This window comes from Leptonychotes weddellii, chromosome 12, assembly GCF_054177405.1.
Source record: "Leptonychotes weddellii isolate Sample4059 chromosome 12, ASM5417740v2, whole genome shotgun sequence".
Classification (NCBI taxonomy): domain Eukaryota; kingdom Metazoa; phylum Chordata; class Mammalia; order Carnivora; family Phocidae; genus Leptonychotes; species Leptonychotes weddellii.
Genome location: NC_138380.1, coordinates 46,938,083 through 46,957,101, shown reverse-complemented (window position 1 = coordinate 46,957,101; position 19,019 = coordinate 46,938,083). Strand labels below are relative to the sequence as shown.

The 19,019-nt window shown below is 39.6% G+C and overlaps 1 protein-coding gene across 5 annotated transcripts in view; it reads left to right on the top strand.

The window, feature by feature from the left end:
• Window positions 1–19,013, top strand: part of CCDC126 (coiled-coil domain containing 126) — an 81,050-nt gene extending 62,037 nt beyond the window's left edge. For all 5 annotated transcript variants that reach the window (XM_081800428.1, XM_081800426.1, XM_081800424.1 and 2 more), the window contains one exon: window positions 18,823–19,013. In XM_081800428.1, the coding sequence (XP_081656554.1) occupies window positions 18,823–19,007 (185 nt within the window). In that variant the 3' untranslated portion in view covers window positions 19,008–19,013. The remainder of the gene's footprint in view (window positions 1–18,822) is intronic.
• The last annotated feature ends 6 nt before the right edge of the window (window positions 19,014–19,019 follow it).

Below are 19,019 nucleotides of genomic sequence, written 5' to 3'. Positions count from 1 at the left end.
CAGGCTCCCTGCTCAGCTAGGAGTCTGCTTCTCCTTCTCCCCCTGCCCCTCTCCCTGACTTGTGCTCTCTCTCAAATAAATTTTAAAAAATAAAGATTGATTTATTTGAGAGAGAGAGCGAGAGAGCGTGCAGAGCGAGGAGAGAGGTGTGATTATAGATTATTGGCCAGATGGTTGAATTCGATTTCCAGCCCTTCTCTCTCATCTGACATTACTGAAAAGTCCTGACTCTCTAATCACATAGTTTGGTCTTTCTGGCATGCCCAGCCCCCATCCTGAGTCATGTCATTAGCACATACTATCTAAGGTTCTAGTCTCAGTCACCTTGTTAATATAAACTATCAGGTGGGGCCCCACAGGCCCACCGTGAACAACAGACACTCTTATCACTCAAGAAATTCTAAACATTTAGAGGCTACCTTCCAGGAACTAGGGACAAAGGCCTGCCGAACTCTCTTACATAATATCAGTGTCTATTTCTTTGTGGTATCCCAAATAACAGTGTATTTAGGCCTTTCCTCTTGAGCTGATCAGATTCCCTAGAGAAGGACTTACAGTCTCTTGCTGGAGAGTGTAGGCCTCCAAGTGTTCTAGGATCTGAATGATAGGAAAAGGCTGGGGCGGGGGGAGGGGTAGTCTCAGCTTCACTGAGTGAGTGAAATGTAAATGTAAATTTTCATTTACTCCTTGAGTTTTCAGTGTTGTACCCAGGCCCTCAACTGTTTTACTGGCTTCAGAAAGTGCATCTCATATTTTCTGCGGTGGGTGAGGGACTATTGCCCAGTGTGGGAGTGTTCTAGATAATTTAGGAATCAAATGTCATCATACATAAATTTTCACCCAATTCTTCTATTTTACTCTTTTCTTTTCCCCTATTTTCTTTTCTTTTTTAAAGTAGGCTCCATGCCCAGTGTGGAGCCCAATGAGGGGCTTGAACTCATGACCCTGAGATTGAGACCTGAGGTGAGATCAAGAGTCAGATGCTTAACCAACTGAGCCACCCAGGTGCTCCACCCCCCAGGTGCTCCACCCCCTATTTTCATTGGTACCCAGTATAACAATCCCTGGGCCTTTTAAGAACCCCACAGTTCTGTGGAGGTAATCGAATTGCTTCTTGGTTTTTCTTCTCTTTTAAGATCCAACATTTTCAGGTCTGTTAAGTCAGCTAACACTCATCTCTCTGCTTTCCAGTTTCTGGAGTTGTGTTGCTATTGTCTTGTCTTCTGTTATCTTTGGCTTCGTGGTTTTTTTTTTAAAGATTTTATTTATTTATTTGACAGAGACACAGCGAGAGAGCGAGCACAAGCAGGGGGAGTGGGAGAGGGAGAAGCAGGCTTCCCGCAGAGCAGGGAGCCCGATGCGGGGCTCGATCCCAGGACGCTGGGATCATGACCTGAGCTGAAGGCAGACGCTTAACAACTGAGCCACCCAGGAGCCCCTTGGCTTCGTGGTTTTATGCTTAAAAAAAGAAAGAAAAAGAGAGCTAAAAGCACCCTTACTGTTTTGGTGGAGTATCCATGTAGCCAAGATGCAGGGGTGTGAGAGCATCTGGCTCTGGGAGGCTGAAACAGACCACGTTCTGCCACTTGCCCTGACAAAATGCAGAGGCAGAGACAATGAGCGGTAGTGAAACAAGAAAGGAATTTATTTCAGTGAGGCCACCACTGGGAGACAGTGGACTAGTGTCCCTAAGCTTGTCTCCAAAGTGCCGAAAATGCTTCCAGATTTATGTAAAGAAAATGTGGGACAAAGGTTGGTGGGTATGTGCAGGTAGGCAGTAAAGGTTCAATTGATCATTGTCTTGGGGTCAATCATGCAGGGTCTTGCTGGCTCAGGGCAGTTCTTATACTTGAGGGGGTAGTTTGGGTTCCCATCATGGGATGCTTTGTCCACAAGATCTTTTGCCAGAGTTAAGAGATAATCTGGAAAGAAGAACTTAATCAATTAGAAAGTACAGACTGAGGTCAAAATGGAGGTGGTTGAAGTCCTCTTTCATCCAGAGTCAGCAGAGGTTAAATGCCTTTTTTCAGTTTACCATCTTTATCCGGGAGTACCCTGGACACTTTCTATTTTTCTTCTCCCCTTTATGACAGTTCTTATGAATTGATGAGGGTTAGCCTGCATTTGCTCTTGAGGATCAAATTTAGATGACTTAGAGATGAAGGAGCTGCTATACATGAAATGGAGGTACTTGTGGCAGACAGAGATGCAGAAATTACATTGTTTTACATTCTGCTTAGTCTAAGGACACTGATAGAAATAACGAAGAAGGGGCGCCTGGGTGGCTCAGTCCTTAAGCGTCTGCCTTCGGCTCAGGTCATGATCCCAGGGTCCTGGGATCGAGTCCCGCATCGGGCTCCCTGCTCTGCGGGAAGCCTGCTTCTCCCTCTCCCACTCCCCCTGCTTGTGTTCCCTCTGTCTGTGTCTCTGTCAAATTAATAAATAAAATCTTAAAAAAAAAAAAAAAAAGAACGAAGAAGCAAATCTTTTAGAACAAGAGAAATGCTTGAAAATAAATTCCTTCTACTTGAGCAAAATAACTGTGATATTTTAAAAGGTAGCAGCCCTCTGTGCTCTGCTGCCCAGCTGTGCATAACGACTTGGTTTTGAAAGCAACCATCAGAGGTATCTACATATGGTATTTGATAAACTATTTTAAAATTTAATATATGGTGGAAATATTTCTATGTCAGTGAATATATACCTACATCATTTAATGCCCACATGGTATTTAACCAATTCCCAGAAATACTGCTTTACTTCGTTCTGATTATAAATATATGTTTATTATAAACATTGTAATATTGCAGAAATATACAACACAGATAAGTAAAAGTAGGGCAGAGAGAATGTCAGTTCATTTGGCCCATATTGGGGGCTTTTCCTTTAAGGGCTAAATAGTAAATATTTTCAGATTTGTGGGTCATATGGTCTCCATTGCAATAAATGAGCGTGGCTGTGTTCCAGCGCAACTTTTATTTACCAAGACAGCCAACCAGCTGTAGTTTGCCTACGCATGACCTAGCACATTGTTTGATTTTGAACAAAAATGGAATTGTACTGTGGATACTAGTTTGCAGCTTATCTGTTTTCACTTAATTACTGTGAATATCTTTCCATGTTATTACATATAGGTCTAAATATTCTTTACAATGACTTAATATTGTTTTATTTTATAAATATTCCTTAACCTTCCCCTCCCATCCCCACCCCTGCCCACTTATTTTGTAATGATGGATAATTTGTTGCTAACCTTTTTTGTGTTTGATTCAATGCTGCAATGTATGTATGTATGGTGTGAAATGTATGTGTGAGTATAAGTGTGTGGGTATTTCATGTTTGTGTGAATGTTTCCGGAGGGTCGATTTCCTAGAAGTGGAGTTTTTTGGTCAAGGATATGCATGTTAAATTTAATAGACATTTGTGAGATTGTCCTTCAGAATGGCCCCACCAGTATACATTCCTACGACCACTTTCCCACCAGTGTGAAAATGCCAGTTTCTCCACACTATACCAATTTTATTTAATTTTTAAATGACCTCTAATTGTTTGCTTTTGCATTTCTTTGTTTATAGGAGCGGTTAAAAGATTTTGTTTGTTGGCTATTTGTATTTTTTGTTTGTGTGAATGAATTGTTTGTATCCTTTGCCAATTTTTCTGCTGGGAAATTTCTTAATTGACTGCTTCTTTATAAAGACATTAATGCTGTTATATGTTGCAAATGTTTTCCTCTGGTTTTAGTTGCCTAATAACTTGGTATATTGTTTTAAAAATTCATGTGGTCTATCATTTTTTTTTTTTTAAGATTTTATTTATTTGACAGAGAGAGAAGTGAGAGAGGGGATACAAGCAGGGGGAGTGGGAGAGGGAGAAGCAGGCTTCCTGCTCAGCAGGAAGCCCAGTGCGGGCCGATCCCAGGACCCTGGGATCATGACCTGAGCTGAAGGCAGATGCTTAACAACTGAGCCAGCCAGGCGCCCTGTAGTCTATCATTTTTATTGTTTAGTTTTATGCTTAAAATTTTTCCTCCAGAGCTTACACTCTAATATGGTGGGGCTTTTTTGTTTCTGTTTTTGTTCTTACATTTATGTCTCTAATGTAGTTGAAATTTCTGGTGCAAGCAGTAAGAGATGCAGGTTCCTTTTTCCAAATTAGGTAGCCAGTTAGTCTAGATTGATTATTTGAATTCCATCTTTTGCTCCATTAATTTGACATGGCAATGTAAGTTACAATAAAATGAGATTTTTACAAGTTCTGGAGTACTTGAACCTTTAGCCATCTCTAGAAACCATTTGCTTCTCATTGCTATACAAAAAAGCTAGTCAATTAAAAACATTTATTGAATGGTCTGCCCTTGAGCTATTTAACCTCTTTTTCCAGGTTGGGAAAATAAGCATAAGCTTTTTTTTAAAAGATTTTATTTATTTGAGAGAGAGAGTGCGAGTGAGCACGAGTTGGGGGAGGGGCAGAGGGAGAAGGAGAGGGAGATGCAGAGTCTCTGCTGAGCAGGGAGCTGGACTCGGGGCCTGATCCCAGGACCCCAGGATCATGACCTGAGCCCAAGGCAGATGCTTAACCGACTGAGCCACCCAGGCACCCCTAACGTAATTTTTTTAAATGCTAGTCTTCAGTGGATTGTTACTGTTGCAAAGGTCATAGGCAGATCAGTTCAGCTTTATAGATCACTGTCTGTAAATTTTGAGCAGTAACTTGTGCTTTATCTGTAACATAAACTCATTTCTAACTGCTTTATGTCTTTTTCTCAATGTTCTTAATCTTCTCTGATGTAATTTTGTTTCTTCCCATGTAACATCTCTTTTGGATTCTGGGTTTTGCCTAGAACAATGAATTGGGGATACTTGCTCTGAGCTTCACAGTGACTGTTAAGAGGACACTTTGCAGTTGATGCATGGTTTCCTATACTGTTCCTGAATCTGTAGCAATACTAATATTTTATCAGTACAGGCTTTTTCCCTCCAGAGACTGACCCTATTTTCTTTTAAGAGTTTTGGTTTTCCTGTCTGCCTGTGTGGTAAACATTTTTAAAAGATGGACTTGAAAAATATTTTGGGAGAATTAGAGAACAATTTCATACTGATATTTAAATGCTTTTCTGCAAATAAGTTAACAAATAGTTCTTCCATATAAGTCTATAAAAAATTCCCTTTAGAAATGGAGGTTAAGGGGCGCCTGGGTGGCTCAGTCGGTTAAGTGTCTGCCTTTAGCTCAGGTCATGATCCCAAATAAAATCTTAAAAAAAGAGAAAGAAATGGAGGTTAAATTTTAATTGAATCAATTTTTCGAATATGTAAGCTATTATATAAGTAATGAATGGAAACAGTGCTATAAACATTTTCAGAAAACAAGCTGCTACAGAATCCTTTTTTTAAAGGTTTTATTTGAGAGAGCAAGAAAGCATACAAATGGTGGTAGTGGGAGAGGGAGAGGGAGAAGCAGACTCTCCACTGAGTATGGAGCCTGATGCAGGGCTGGATCCCAGGACCCAGAGATGATGACCTGAGCTGAAGGTAGACGCTTAACTGACTGAGCCACCGAGGCACCCCTAGAGAATATCTTTTTTTTTTTTTTTTTAATTTCATTTATTTACTTGACAGAGAAAGAGACAGCGAGAGAGGGAACACAAGCAGGGGGAGTGGAGGAGGGAGAAGCAGGCTTCCCGCCGAGCAGGGAGCCTGATGGGGGCTTGATCCTGGACCCCCGGATCATGACCTGAGCCGAAGGCAGACGCCCAGCGACTGAGCCACCAGGCACCCCTAGAGAATATCTTTTAAGGTTGAAGAAAACCAATTTTAAAAAATTCCCTAAATTAGGGACTTTGAGAAGATGGGGATCCCTCCTTTCCCTGTTCCTATGCTATCCATCTTTCCCTATTCCCATTTAAGTACAACTGAAAACTCTGGACATTTTTTTTTTTTTTAATGATTTTATTTATTTATCTGACAGAGAGATATAGTGACAGAGGGAACACAAGCAGGGGGAGGGGGAGAGGGAGAAGCAGGCTTCCCACGGAGGAGGAAGCCCGATGCGGGGCTCGATCCCAGGATCCTGGGATCATGACCTGAGCCGAAGGCAGACGCTTAACGACTGAGCCACCCAGGTGCCCCAACTCTGGACATTTTATATAAAACAAGCATAAGGATCTAGAAGAGAAAAAGTCAGACTGGCTAGGGACCTCAGGATACAGTGGTATGATCCCAATTTTTTTTTTTTTAAGATTTTATTTATTTATTAGAGCGAGAGAGAGTGCAAGAGTGGGGGGGGGGAGGGGAAAGCAGGCTCCCCCCTGAGCAGAGAGCCCAATGCGGGGCTTGATCCCAGGACCCTGGGATCATGACCTGAGCCAAAGGCAGACACTTAACCAACTGAGCCACCCAGACACCCCTGTTTTGTTTTGTTTTAACCTCATATATTCCAGACTTAGAGCTGAAGAAGCCAGTAACCTCCCCAATAGAAACCTGTTCTTGTAGCCAAGAAAGGGGCAGCCTGACAAGACAGAAAACTTTTAGACAATAACAATTCTCCAGCCAGACATCACAGGAAAATATTGTGGCTGCACCACTACCTGCATGATCAAAGGCCAAATGGGGAGCCTACATTTCCACCCTGGTGATACTATAATGAGGCATCCAACATCCCCCTCCCTCATGGTACCACTGGAGACCACATGGGGAGCCAGGACTTCCATGCCCACCTGGCAGTAGTGAGGTGCCCATCCCACACTCTCTGGGGTGATGTCAGAGGAGTCTTAATGGAGAGTCAGGACTTTCACTATTGCCCAGAGGTAAGGAGGCCATCCCTGCCACAGTATCAATGAAGAGTACTTGGGGACCTGGAACTCCTACCTCCATTCAGCAGTGATGAGGAGCTCACCACCCTCAGGGTGACAATGGAGGCTAAATGGGGAACTTAGACTTCTCCTTCCACCAGGCAGTAGTAAGGGGGCACCCCTCTGCCCTGCCACAGTAGTATCAGAAAACCATCTAATACAGGAGATTTAAATAAGATCCAGGATCTCATAAACTAATATGTAAGTGTCCAGGTTTCAAATAAAAATCACTTGTCATACTAAGAATTGGTTAAATCTCTTAACTGAATGAGAGAAGACAATCATTGGCAGGTGTTAGAATTATCTGAAAAATATTTTAAAACAGTCATTAAAAATGCTTCAATGAGGAATTAATGAACATAGAGCAAATGAAAAAATAGCCTCAACAAAGGAATAGAAAGTCTCAGGATATAAATAGAACGTATAAAGAAAAACCAAATGGAAGTTTTTGAACTGAAAAGTACAGTAATTGAAATAAAAAGCTCAGCAGATTGACTTAACAGAATGGAAATGAAAGAATCAGTGAACTGGAATATAGAACAATATAATTACCCAATCTGAACACGAGAAAAAATAGACTTGGAAAAAATCCCGAGATTTAGAAACCTGTGGGACTATAACAAAAGATGTAACATTTGTGTCATTGGAGTTTTGGAAGGAGGGGAGAATAAGGGCAGAGCTGGAAAAGTACTCAAAACAATAATGGTTGCAAACTTCCTAAATTTGCTGAGACATAGACCTTAGATTTAAGAAGCTGAGTGAACCCTAAGTAGGGTAAGCCCCCTAAAATCCATGTCAAGGTATATCATAATTAAGCTTCTGAAAACTTACAGAGCAACTAGAAAAAAAAAATCTTAAATGCAATTGGAGGGAAAAAAAATGACACCTTCTAGTGGAAAAATAATTCAAATAACAGTGCATTTCTTTTTTTTTTTTTTTTAAAGATTTTATTTATTTATTTGAGAGAGAATGAGAGACAGAGAACATGAGAGGGAGGAGAGTCAGAGGGAGAAGCAGACTCCCCGCCGAGCAGGGAGCCCAATGCGGGACTCGATCCCGGGACTCCAGGATCATGACCCGAGCCGAAGGCAGTCGCTCAACCAACTGAGCCACCCAGGCGCCCCGACAGTGCATTTCTCATCAGAAACCACTGAGGCCTGAAGGAAGTGACAAAATATTCTTAAGGTGCTGAAAGGAAAGAATTAGCCATACAGAATTCTAGGGACTCCTGGCTGGCTCAGTCAGAAAAGCATGAGACTCTTAATCTTAGGGTGGTGAGTTCGAGCCCCAGGTTGAGTGTAGAGATTACTTAAATAAATATTTAAAAAAATACAGAATTCGATACCCAGTGAAAATATCCTTTAGGAATGAAAGGGATATCAAAGACCTTCTCAGATGAAGGAAAAGATTAGCAGACCTACTCTAAGAGATGGCTAAAGGAAGTACTCTAAACAAAAAATAAAAGGAGGAACCTTGGAACTGTCAGGAAGGAAGACAGAACACAGCAAATAAAAATAAGGGTAGGGGTGCCTGGGTGGCTCAGTCATTAAGTGTCTGCTTTCAGCTCAGGTCATGTTCCCGGGGTCCTGGGATCGAGCCTCACATCGGGCTCCCTGCTCAGCGGGGAGCCTGCTTCTCCCTCTCCCACTCCCCCTGCTTGTGTTCCCTCTCTCGCTGTGTCTCTCTCTTTTATTTTATTTATTTATTTTTTTTAAATATGTAGAGATTTTCTTTTTTTCTTTTCTTTCTTTTTTTTTTAATTTTATTTATTTATTCATGAGAGACAGAGAGAGAGAGAGAGAGAGGCAGAGGGAGAAGCAGGCTCCCAAGGAGCAGGGAGCCCGATGTGGGACTCGATCCCAGGACCCTGAGATCATGACCTGAGCCGAAGGCAGACGCTTAACCATCTGAGCCACCCAGGTGCCCCTCTCTCTTTTATTAAATAAATAAAATCTTAAAAAAAAAAATAAGGGTAATTCAGTAGGTTTCTTCTTGAGTTTTCTAAACTATGATGACTGAAGCCAAAATTTTAACATGGATGTGATTCTAAATGTATATAAAGGAAATATTTAAGGCAATATAAATGGAATAGGGTAAAAGGATGGTATATTAGGGTTTTCCAGAGCAGAGAGAGAGATTGATGGACTTTAAGAAATTGGCTTATACAACTATGAGGGCTGGAAAGTCAAAGTCTGCAGGATAGGCTGATAGGCTGAAAATTCTGGCTGGAGTTGACATTACAGTCCTGAGTTTGAAGGCAGTCAGTCTGGAGGTTAGAATTCCTTCCTATTCCAGGAACCTCTGTCTTCTTTCTTAAGGTCGTCAGCTGGTTGAATGAGGTCCACTCATATTATATTGAGATGTGATACGAATCACATCTTAAAAATGACTTCACAATAACATGTAGATTGGTGTATTGTCTATGCACTGTAGCCTAGCCAAGCTGACATAAAATGAATCATTGATGGTAAAGAGAGGTGAAGCTTATGTATTTCACTCAAGTAAAATCATTGTGATAAATTATGTATATGATGTAATATCTAGAGCAACCACTAAAACTTTACAAAAAGATACATTCAGAAACACTGCTGATAAACCAAAAAAAGAATTCTAAAAAATATTCCAAATAATCTACAAGAAAGCAGGAAAAAGAAAACAGGGAAGTTAAAAACAGAACAAATAAAACAAAAAATTAAATGGCAGACTTAAGTCCTAATATATAACAATTACACTAAATATAAATGTTCTTTTTTTTTTTAAAGATTTTTATTTATTTATTTGAGAGAGCATGAGAGCAAGAGAGATCATAGAGGGAGAGGGAGAAGCAGCCTCACCACTGAGCAGGGAGCCTGATGAGGGGCTCGATCCCAGGACCCTGAGATCATGACCTGAGCTGAAGGCAGATGCTTAACCAACTGAGCCACCCAGGCGCCCCTAAATATAAATATTCTAAATATACGAGTTAAAAGACATTGGCACACTGGATTAGGAAATGTGGCCCAAGTATGTGCTCTCTGCAAGAAACTCATTTCAAATTTAATAATATTGGCTGGCTGAAAGTAAAAGGATGGAAAAAGATATATCATGCAAACAATCAAAGGGAAGTAGGAGGGGTTCCATTAATATCAGATAAAGCAGACTTAGAGCAAAGAAAACTAGCCAAGTCAGAGAAGGACATTGTATAATCATAAAAGGGTCAAACCACCCAGAAGAAATAACAATCCTCATTTGTATCTACAAAGTGGTAGAATTAAAAGGAGAAATAGGTAAATCCACAATTATAATTGAGACCTTAAACACCCCGCTCTCAGGAACTGATAGAACTACTTAGAAAATCTGCAAAGATACAGAAGATCTGAAGAATACAATCTAACCAATGGGGTCTTATACATATAGAAGCTCCGTCAACAGCAGCAGAATATACTTGTTTTTTGAGTCCATCGAGTAGTTACCAAAATAGATCATATGGGCCATAAAACAAACCTCAATCCATTTACAATAATTAAAATTATACAGAGTGTGTTCTCTGACCACAATGAACTCAAACTAGAAATCAGTAACAGGGAAAATCTCCAAGTAATTGGAAACTAAACAACACATTTCTAAATCTGTGGATCAAAGAAGAAGTCTGAAGGGAAATTTAAAAAATAGTTTGAACTAAATGAAAATGAAAATACAATATAAAAATTGTGGGAGCTCTGGGGCGCCTGGGTGGCTCAGTTGTTGAGCGTCTGCCTTAGGCTCGGGTCATGGTCCCAGGGTCCTGGGATCGAGCCCTGCATTGGGCTCCCTGCTCAGCGGGAGGCCTGCTTCTCCCCTCTCCCACTCCCCCTGCTTGTGTTCCTGCTCTCACTGTCTCTCTGTCAAATAAATAAATAAAATCTTTAAAAAAATTGTGGGAGCTCTATAACTATTAGGGACATTTAATTTATAGCTTAAGAACTCCCCAAAAAGAAATCTCTAGGCCCAGATGGCTTCGCTAGGTAATTCTAACAGAGGTTTAAATAGGAATATCAATTCCACACAGTCAAGTAGGTATTACTATGAAAGGGTAACAGGGAATTTTGTGGTGATGGAAATATTCTGCATTTTGACTGTATTGATGTCAGTATTCTGGTTGTAATGTTGTATATAGTTTTAAAAGATGTTACTATTGGGGGAAACTGGGTAAAAGTGCAGGAATTTCTGTATTACTTCTTACAACTATATGTAAATCTGCAATTATCTCAAAGTAAAAAAGTTATGTACCATTAAAAAGGCAAACCAAACCTATAAAATGAGTAGTTTTTATATCCTAAATATGTTAAAGGAAAGTTAATTTCAGAATTCCTGTTAGAAGTGATTTTGATGTGGCTATTTAAAATGTAGCTTATTTATGGTATATATCGTTTAGTTAAGTTCATTTTCCAGCTTTTCTTTTCTCACTTAAGAAAAATTAGGCTTATTTTATGTCCCTTGGCATTTAATTTGTATTTATTTATTTATTTTAAAAGATTTTATTTATTTGACAGAGAGAGAGAGAGCGAAAGCAGGAACACAAGCTGGGGGAGTGGGAGAAGGAGAAGCAGGCTTCCCGCGGAGCAGGGAGCCCGATGCGGGGCTCGATCCCAGGACCCTGGGATCATGACCTGAGCCAAAGGCAGATGCTTAACGACTGAGCCACCCAGGTGCCCCTTAATTTGTATTTAAAATTTGACAGGAACATATCTGGATCCATTCATGAGGTCTAAACAGTGTGTCTTGCACTCTGAAGTAAAGAAGTAATAAAATTTTCATTGAATGACACAGTTTATTCAGTACTCAGTGGGAGAAGGTGGCTGTATTAGAAAAGTAAAAGATTAAACAATGTACATTTAATTGTAGAGTTTATGAGGTTTTTGAAACCACTTTTACCTAACAGTGCTGTCTTTGTTCAATTTCAATTAGTTCATGTTTCTTAGGAAGCAGTCTTTTTTTTTGCTAGTAGCTTCATAATAAACTTTATAGTAGGTAATTCACTTTGATAATTAACAAGTGACTTCTAAGCTTGCTTTCTTGTACCATTAAGCTGATGTTACTGGTGGTAAAAGATCAATTTGAATTGGAAAAATATATATATATATTTTTAAAGATTTTATTTATTTATTTGACAGAGAGAGATAGCGAGAGCAGGAACACAAGCAGGGGGAGTGGGAGAGGGAGAAGCAGACTCCCCGCTGAGCAGGGAGCCCGATGCAGGGCTTGATCCCAGGACCCTGGGATCATGACCTGAGCCGAAGGCAGATGCCTAATGACTGAGCCACCCAGGCACTCCTGAATTTGAAAAATGTTAATAAAGGCAAAGTTTTTGATTTATATGATATATTAAATACTTTCATTTTCATTAGTCATTTTGAATTTTACTACATTTTATTCCCTTTTTTGTGTACACACATGGTTATCTTTATTTATATCTGCCTCTCTTCTATATAACAGATTTGAGGCAGCTCATAAGAATACCAACTGCAAAACCTACTGAGATACAAATAAGAGATAAATCAAAGCAGAGAGACATAAGTATGGGGTTCGTGAAGGCATGTATACTTGCTGTTTGTGCTGGTCCTGTGCCTGGTTGCCTTCAGATTTGTTACTTATGTTTTCTCTCTTTTGTTTTGTATCTCAAGGGAGGTGATTTGAGTAGGTAGTGTTTCCCAGGTTCCCAAATCAGCGAGCTTCTGCCTGGATTCAGCCAAGGGAGGGCATTGGCAGGAGTTTGGAAAGTAGGAGGAAGGGAAAGGCTAGGGTATTTTTCTCGCTCCCTGTCTGCCTCCCTTACTGCCTCCCTCTCTTTACTAGCTCCAGCTTCTCCTAGACTGCCTGCCTTGGCTTTGGTTTCCACTGGGTGGCCTGGGGCTTGGGCTCTGGTTTCCTCGCTGCTTTCTCCCTGTGTTCCATAGGCCTTGGTATGATAGTGGCTTCCTGCTGTGCCTCACAGTTCCTGATTATGTTTAGTGTAGTTAAAATCTTTTTATATGCAGTATTTTTAGTATATTTAATAGCATTATATTCTCCTTTTGGTTTTTGTGTACAGTGAAATAATTGGGCTAGGTGTAATTTTGATGGTATCTATGTCTTTGTTATAGCTCATTTTTTTCTTTCTTTCCTTCCCCCCCCCCCAAACTATTTGATTTCTTCTTCCAGAATAGGGAAGCTTAAAGCAGATATAGAACAGTCTTAAAGGGCTTTATTTCCAGGGTACCTGGGTGGCTCATTTGGTTAAGCATCTGACTTCCAGGTCATAATCTTGGGGTCCTGGGATCGAGTCCCACATAGGGCTTCATGCTCAGTGGGGAGTCTGCATCTCCATTGCCCTCTGCCCCTCCCCTGCCTGTGCTCTCTCTCTCTCTAATAAATAAAGTATTTTTTTAAAAAAGGGTTTTATTTCCTAAATCTGGTCCTTTACATCAATCTCAACAATGATATCACCTACCAAACACATGAGCCAGACATTCAGCAAATGTTTATTTCAAACATTTGTTGAGTGTCCACTGTGTGATAAGTATCAAAATCGTGACCTGAGAGTAAAAGGATGGCTATGATACTGCTTTCAGGTAGCTTTTAGGGGTCCTGAAAAGGGGCAGGAAAGGAGTTATTAATAAGCCAGCACCTTCAATGATAGGGCTTTATGGATAAGTACTGTGGACTCCCATATAATATAAACATGTAATTCCCGTAAATATGTAATCCCATCAGATGTAAACATAAAATTATATTGTGAATTTAGAGAAAGGGAATTTTGGTATATTCAAAAGAATCCCAGGTTCAGGAAACAGTAGTTTTATTTTTGTCAACTAACTGATTTTATATCATGGAGCAAAATGGTTGAAATCTGAGTTTTTTGTAATGTTTTATTAAAACAGTTGATTTTAGGGGTGCCTCGGTGGCTCAGCCGGTTAAGCCTCTGACTCTTGATTTCAGCTCAGGCTATGATCTCAGGGTTGTGAGATTGAGCCCTGTGTTGGGCTCTGTGCTGGGTGTGGAGCCTGCTTGAGATTCTCTTTCCCTTTGACCCTCCCCACTACACCTGCACGCACCTGTGCACTCTCTGTTTCCTTCTCTCTATCAAAAAACGGCCCCAGTTGATTTTAGAATATTTGGAAGGGTTCATTTAACAATTTAGGACATTATTGAAGTAAAATTACCAAATAGTTGTTTTGCATTCGTTCTACCTTTAGCTTTGTTATTAAGCCTTAATTCTAATCAGTGATTAGGCTGTACCTTTGTAATTCAGGTCACACCTCAGCTTGGTGTCAAACATCCTGGGGCTTTAGCTTCATTTTATATTAACAGGCTGATAGACAACCCCCACCCCCACCCCAGTCTATTCTATCTAGACCTTTCTGGCCTATGTTGCTACCTCTTCAAATATACAGGAGGTAACCCCCAGGGAAAACAGATCCTTTAGTCTTGTTGCTGAAAGATTTTTTAAAAAATATTTAATTCTCTCCTATTTACCTAATACTATTGTAACTCTTGATTGGAAGATCTTAATAAAGAAATGTCTCTTCTTCCTGATCTTTTATTTTGAAAATTTTCAATCTACAGAAAATTAGGGCAAATTGTATAATAAACATCCTATATCTTTCATCTATACTCACCATTTGCTAAAAACTTTTCTGTATTTGTTTTTATCTTTCCTTCTCTATACAAATGTATATGCTCTTTGGGGTACAGTTTGACATTTCATCCCTAAATGCTTCTTGTCACAGGATTTTTCTTATACTTTTTTTTTTATACATTTCCACCAAATTAGAATATGTAAGTTCTCATGATGAATGATGCCAGAAGATACACTTCTTGGAAAGTCTCATTCTTTCATGCTTTAGACTTCCTCCAAATAGAGTTTTCATGTCACTTTATATTACATTGATTTCTTGTTTTGTTTTTAATAAGTATTTTCTAATTTTTTGTTTTATTTTGTAATAAGCATTTTCTTATCACCCTCTACCACCACCCACCACCGCTACTCTCACTACTCCTTTTGGATATTTTTTCACTTTTTAAACATTATGATAAATATAACATTAAATTTGACATTTTAATCATTTTTAAAGTATATAGTTCAGTGGTGTTAATTATAGTCTCAGTGTTGTACAACCATTACTATTAACTTTATAAAACTTGCATCACTCTAAACATGAAACTAACCATTAAGCAAGAACTTGCCATTTCACCATTTCCCTGGCCTTTGGTAACCTCTAATCTACTTTCTGTCTTTATGAATTTGTCTGTTCTAGGTAGTTCACGTAAGTGGAACCATATATTTGTCCCTTTTTTGGTGTGGCTTATTTCACTTTGTGTAATGTATTTAAATCCATCCATGTTGTAGCATGTCTCAGAACATCTTCCCTTTTGGAGCACTTGAGTGGCTCAGTCAGTTAAGCGTCTGACTCTTGATTTTGGCTTAGGTCATGATCTCAGGGTCGTGAAATGGAGCCCTGCATGGGGCTCTAAGCTGGGTGTGGAGCCTGCTTAAGATTCTCTCTCCCTCTTCCCCTCCCCCCATCTAAAAAAGAGAGAACATCTTCCACTAAATAATGTTCCATTGCATGCATATACCACATTTTGTCAATCTCTTCATCTATTGGTGGACACTTGGGTTGTTTCCACCTTTGGGCTATTGTGAATATTGGTGTACCAGTATCTCTGAGTCTCTTTTCAATTTGGGGGAATGTATACAAACCTAGGAGTGGAATTCCAGGGTCATGTGGTAGTTTTATGTTTAGCTTTTTGAGGAACTGCCAAACTGTTTTCTACAGTGGTTGTACCATTGTATATTCACACCAGCAGTGTATGAGAGTTCCAGTTTCTCCATATCTTACCAATGCTTATTTTCTTCTAAAAATTTTTTGTTGTTGTTGAAGCATAATTAACAGTGTTATTATATTAGTTTCAGGTGTATCAAGATAAGTGTACTCTTAATCCTCTTTTATCTATTTTACCCATCTCCCCTACACACCACCCCTCTGGCAACCACCAGTTCTCTATTTGCGAATCTGTTTTTTTGGTCTCTTTTTTTCTTTGTTCATTTGTTTTGTTTCTTAAATTCTACATATGAATGAAATCAGATGGTATTTGTGTTTTTCTGTCTGACTTATTTCACTTAGCATTATATTCTCTATCTCCATCCACGTCGTTGCAGATGGCAAGATTTCATTCTTCTTATGGCTGAGTAATATTCCATTGTATATATAATACATCTTCTTTACCCATTCATCTATGGATGGACACTTGGGTTGCTTCTGTATCTTGGCTATTGTAAATAATGCTGCAGTAAACATAGGGGTGCTTGTATCTTTTCAAATTAATGTTTTTGTTTTCTTGGATAAATACCCAGTCGTGGAATTAACTGAATTATATGGTAATTCTATTTTTAATGGTTTGAGGAACCTCCATACTATTTTCCACAGTGGCTGCACCAATTTGCATTCCCACTAATAGTGTATGAGGGTTCCTTTTTCTCCACTTCCTCGCTAACACTTGTTATTTCTTGCTTTGATTTTAGCTGTTCTGACGGTGTAAGGTGATATCTCATTGTGGGTTTTTTTTTTATTTAAATTTAAAAATTTTTAAAGATTTTATTTATTTGAGGGAATGAGAGAGAGAGAGATAGCATGAGCAGTGGGGAGAGGGAGAAGCAGGCTCCCAGCTGAGCAGGGATCCCGACGTGGGTCTCCATCCCAGGACCCCTGGATCATGACCTGAGCTGAAGGCAGATGCTTAACCGACGCCCACCCAGGCGCCCCTCATTGTGGTTTTGATTTGCATTCATTTCCTGATGATAAGTGATGTTGAGCATCTTTTCATGTATCTGTTGGCCATCTGTATGTGTTCTTTGGAAAAATGTCTATAATGGTCCTCTGCCCATTTTTAATCATATTATTATTTTTTTGGTGTTGAGTTGTACAAGTTCTTTATATATTTTGGATATTCACCCCTTTTCAGATACATAATTTGCACATATCTTCTCCCATTCAGTAGGTTGCCTTTTTTGTTTTGTTGATGGATTCCTTGCCTGTGCAAAAGCTTTTTATTTTGGTGTAGTCCCAATACTTTAATTTTGCTTTTGTTTCCCTTGCCAGAGAAGACCTATCTAGAAAAATGTTTCTATGGCCAATGTCAAAAAAGTACTGCTTATGTTTTCTTATAGGAATTTAGGTCTCACATTTAGGTTTTAATCCATGTTGAGTTTATTTTTGTGTATGATGTTAGAAAATGGTTCAATTTCATTCTTTTGCATGAAGCTGTCCAGTTTTCCCAGCAGCATTTGTTGAAGACACTGTCTTTTTCCTATTGTGTATTCTTGCCTACTTTGTCGTGGATTAATTGACCATATAAGCACAGGTTTATTTCTGGAGTCTGTCTTTTCCACTGAGCTGTGTTTCTATTTTTGTTCCAGTACTGTACTGTTTTTCCCTTTCTTTGATTATAGCCATCCTGGTAGGTTGAAGTGGTATCTCATTGTGATGTCGGGCATCTTTTCTTGCGCTTACTATTGATTTGCATATCTTATTTGGGGAAATGTCTATTCAAGTCCTTTGCTCATTTAAAAACTTGGGTCCAGGGCGCCTGGGTGGCTCAGTTGGTTAAGCGACTGCCTTTGGCTCAGGTCATGATCCTGGAGTCCCGGGATCGAGTCCTGCATCGGGCTTCCTGCTCGGCGGGGAGTCTGCTTCGTCCCCTGACTCTATCCCCTCTCAGGTGTTCTCTCTCTCTCATTCTCTTTCTCTCAAATAAATAAATAAAATCTTTAAAAAAAAAAAAAAAAAACTTGGGTCCTTTTGTTGTTCAAGGGTTTTTTAGATGTTTTTGAGATTAAACCCTTGTCAGATACATGATTTGCAAATAGTGTCTTCCATTCTGCTTGTTATTTTCACTTTCTGGATAATGTTCTTTTTTTTTTTTTTTTTTAAAGATTTTATTTATTTGAGACAGAGAGAATGAGAAACAGAGCATGAGAGGGAGGAGGGTCAGAGGGAGAAGCAGACTCCCCGCCGAGCAGGGAGCCCGATGCGGGACTCGATCCCGGGACTCCAGGATCATGACCTGAGCCGAAGGCAGTCACTTAACCAACTGAGCCACCCAGGCGCCCTGGATAATGTTCTTAGATGCCCAAAAGTTTTAAATTTTGATGAAATCCAATTTATGTTTTTTATTTTGCTTGTGCTTTTTCTGATCTCTTTGTAACGGAACCATCAGCAAACTTATCAATTGTTGTTAGATGTTTGTTAGAGCTAGAGTTGCTTTTTTGGTTCGGGATCAGCAAAAAATCACAGTATTAGTTGCCATTTACTGAGCACCTCATATATACTAGGTACCTTGGGGAAGCTTGGAAAAATAATTCTAAGGAAGAGTCATAATTTCATTCTTTCCAGGTAAATCCTATTGAAACCCCGTAACCTCTCAAAGAGGTATAAACTTCCCCGTCATTCTGGAAGAAATTTAAGCCAGTACCACGGCTAGTATCTCTGTTGCACTGATCAGTTTCCTGGCATCTGCCCTGAATCCTAGGCTCCGCCACTCACACACACACTTCAGCTTCTGGAGGATCCAGGTTTCTTGTTTCAGCATTTCATTGAATTTCTTACTTAGCTCACCTGGTTTTTTACCTTACCTGCCTTGCCCACAGTCATCTTTACAAACTGCTTAAGAAACTCAAGGTAAATGGGGTTCCTTACAGAGGGAATACAGTTTTGAACCAAACTTTAAATGTGTTTTATTGCACTAGAAAAGCGAGTTTCACATTTATAACTCTGAAATTCCTTTAGGAAGCTCTGTATGTGATGCTGTTGATTAAAATAATTAGGTTTTTCCAATGCGTAGTGTGAGTGCCTTGTCTCTAGTATATTTTCTCTCGGATGCCTTAGTAATGTTTCAGTTCCCCCCCAAACTAGGAAAATACAAATATGAAGTGTTCTATCAGTGTTTAATACAGTGTATTCTGATTTCTTCCCTAGCGGATCTAAAAAGAACAATTGCTGTCCTTTTAGATGACATTTTACAACGTTTGGTAAAGCTGGAGAACAAGGTCGACTATATTGTTGTGAACGGCTCGGCAACCAACACTACCAACGGCACTAGTGGGAACCTGGTGCCAGTCACCACAAATAAGAGGATAAATGCATCAGGCAGCATTAGATAGCAGTCGAAGATC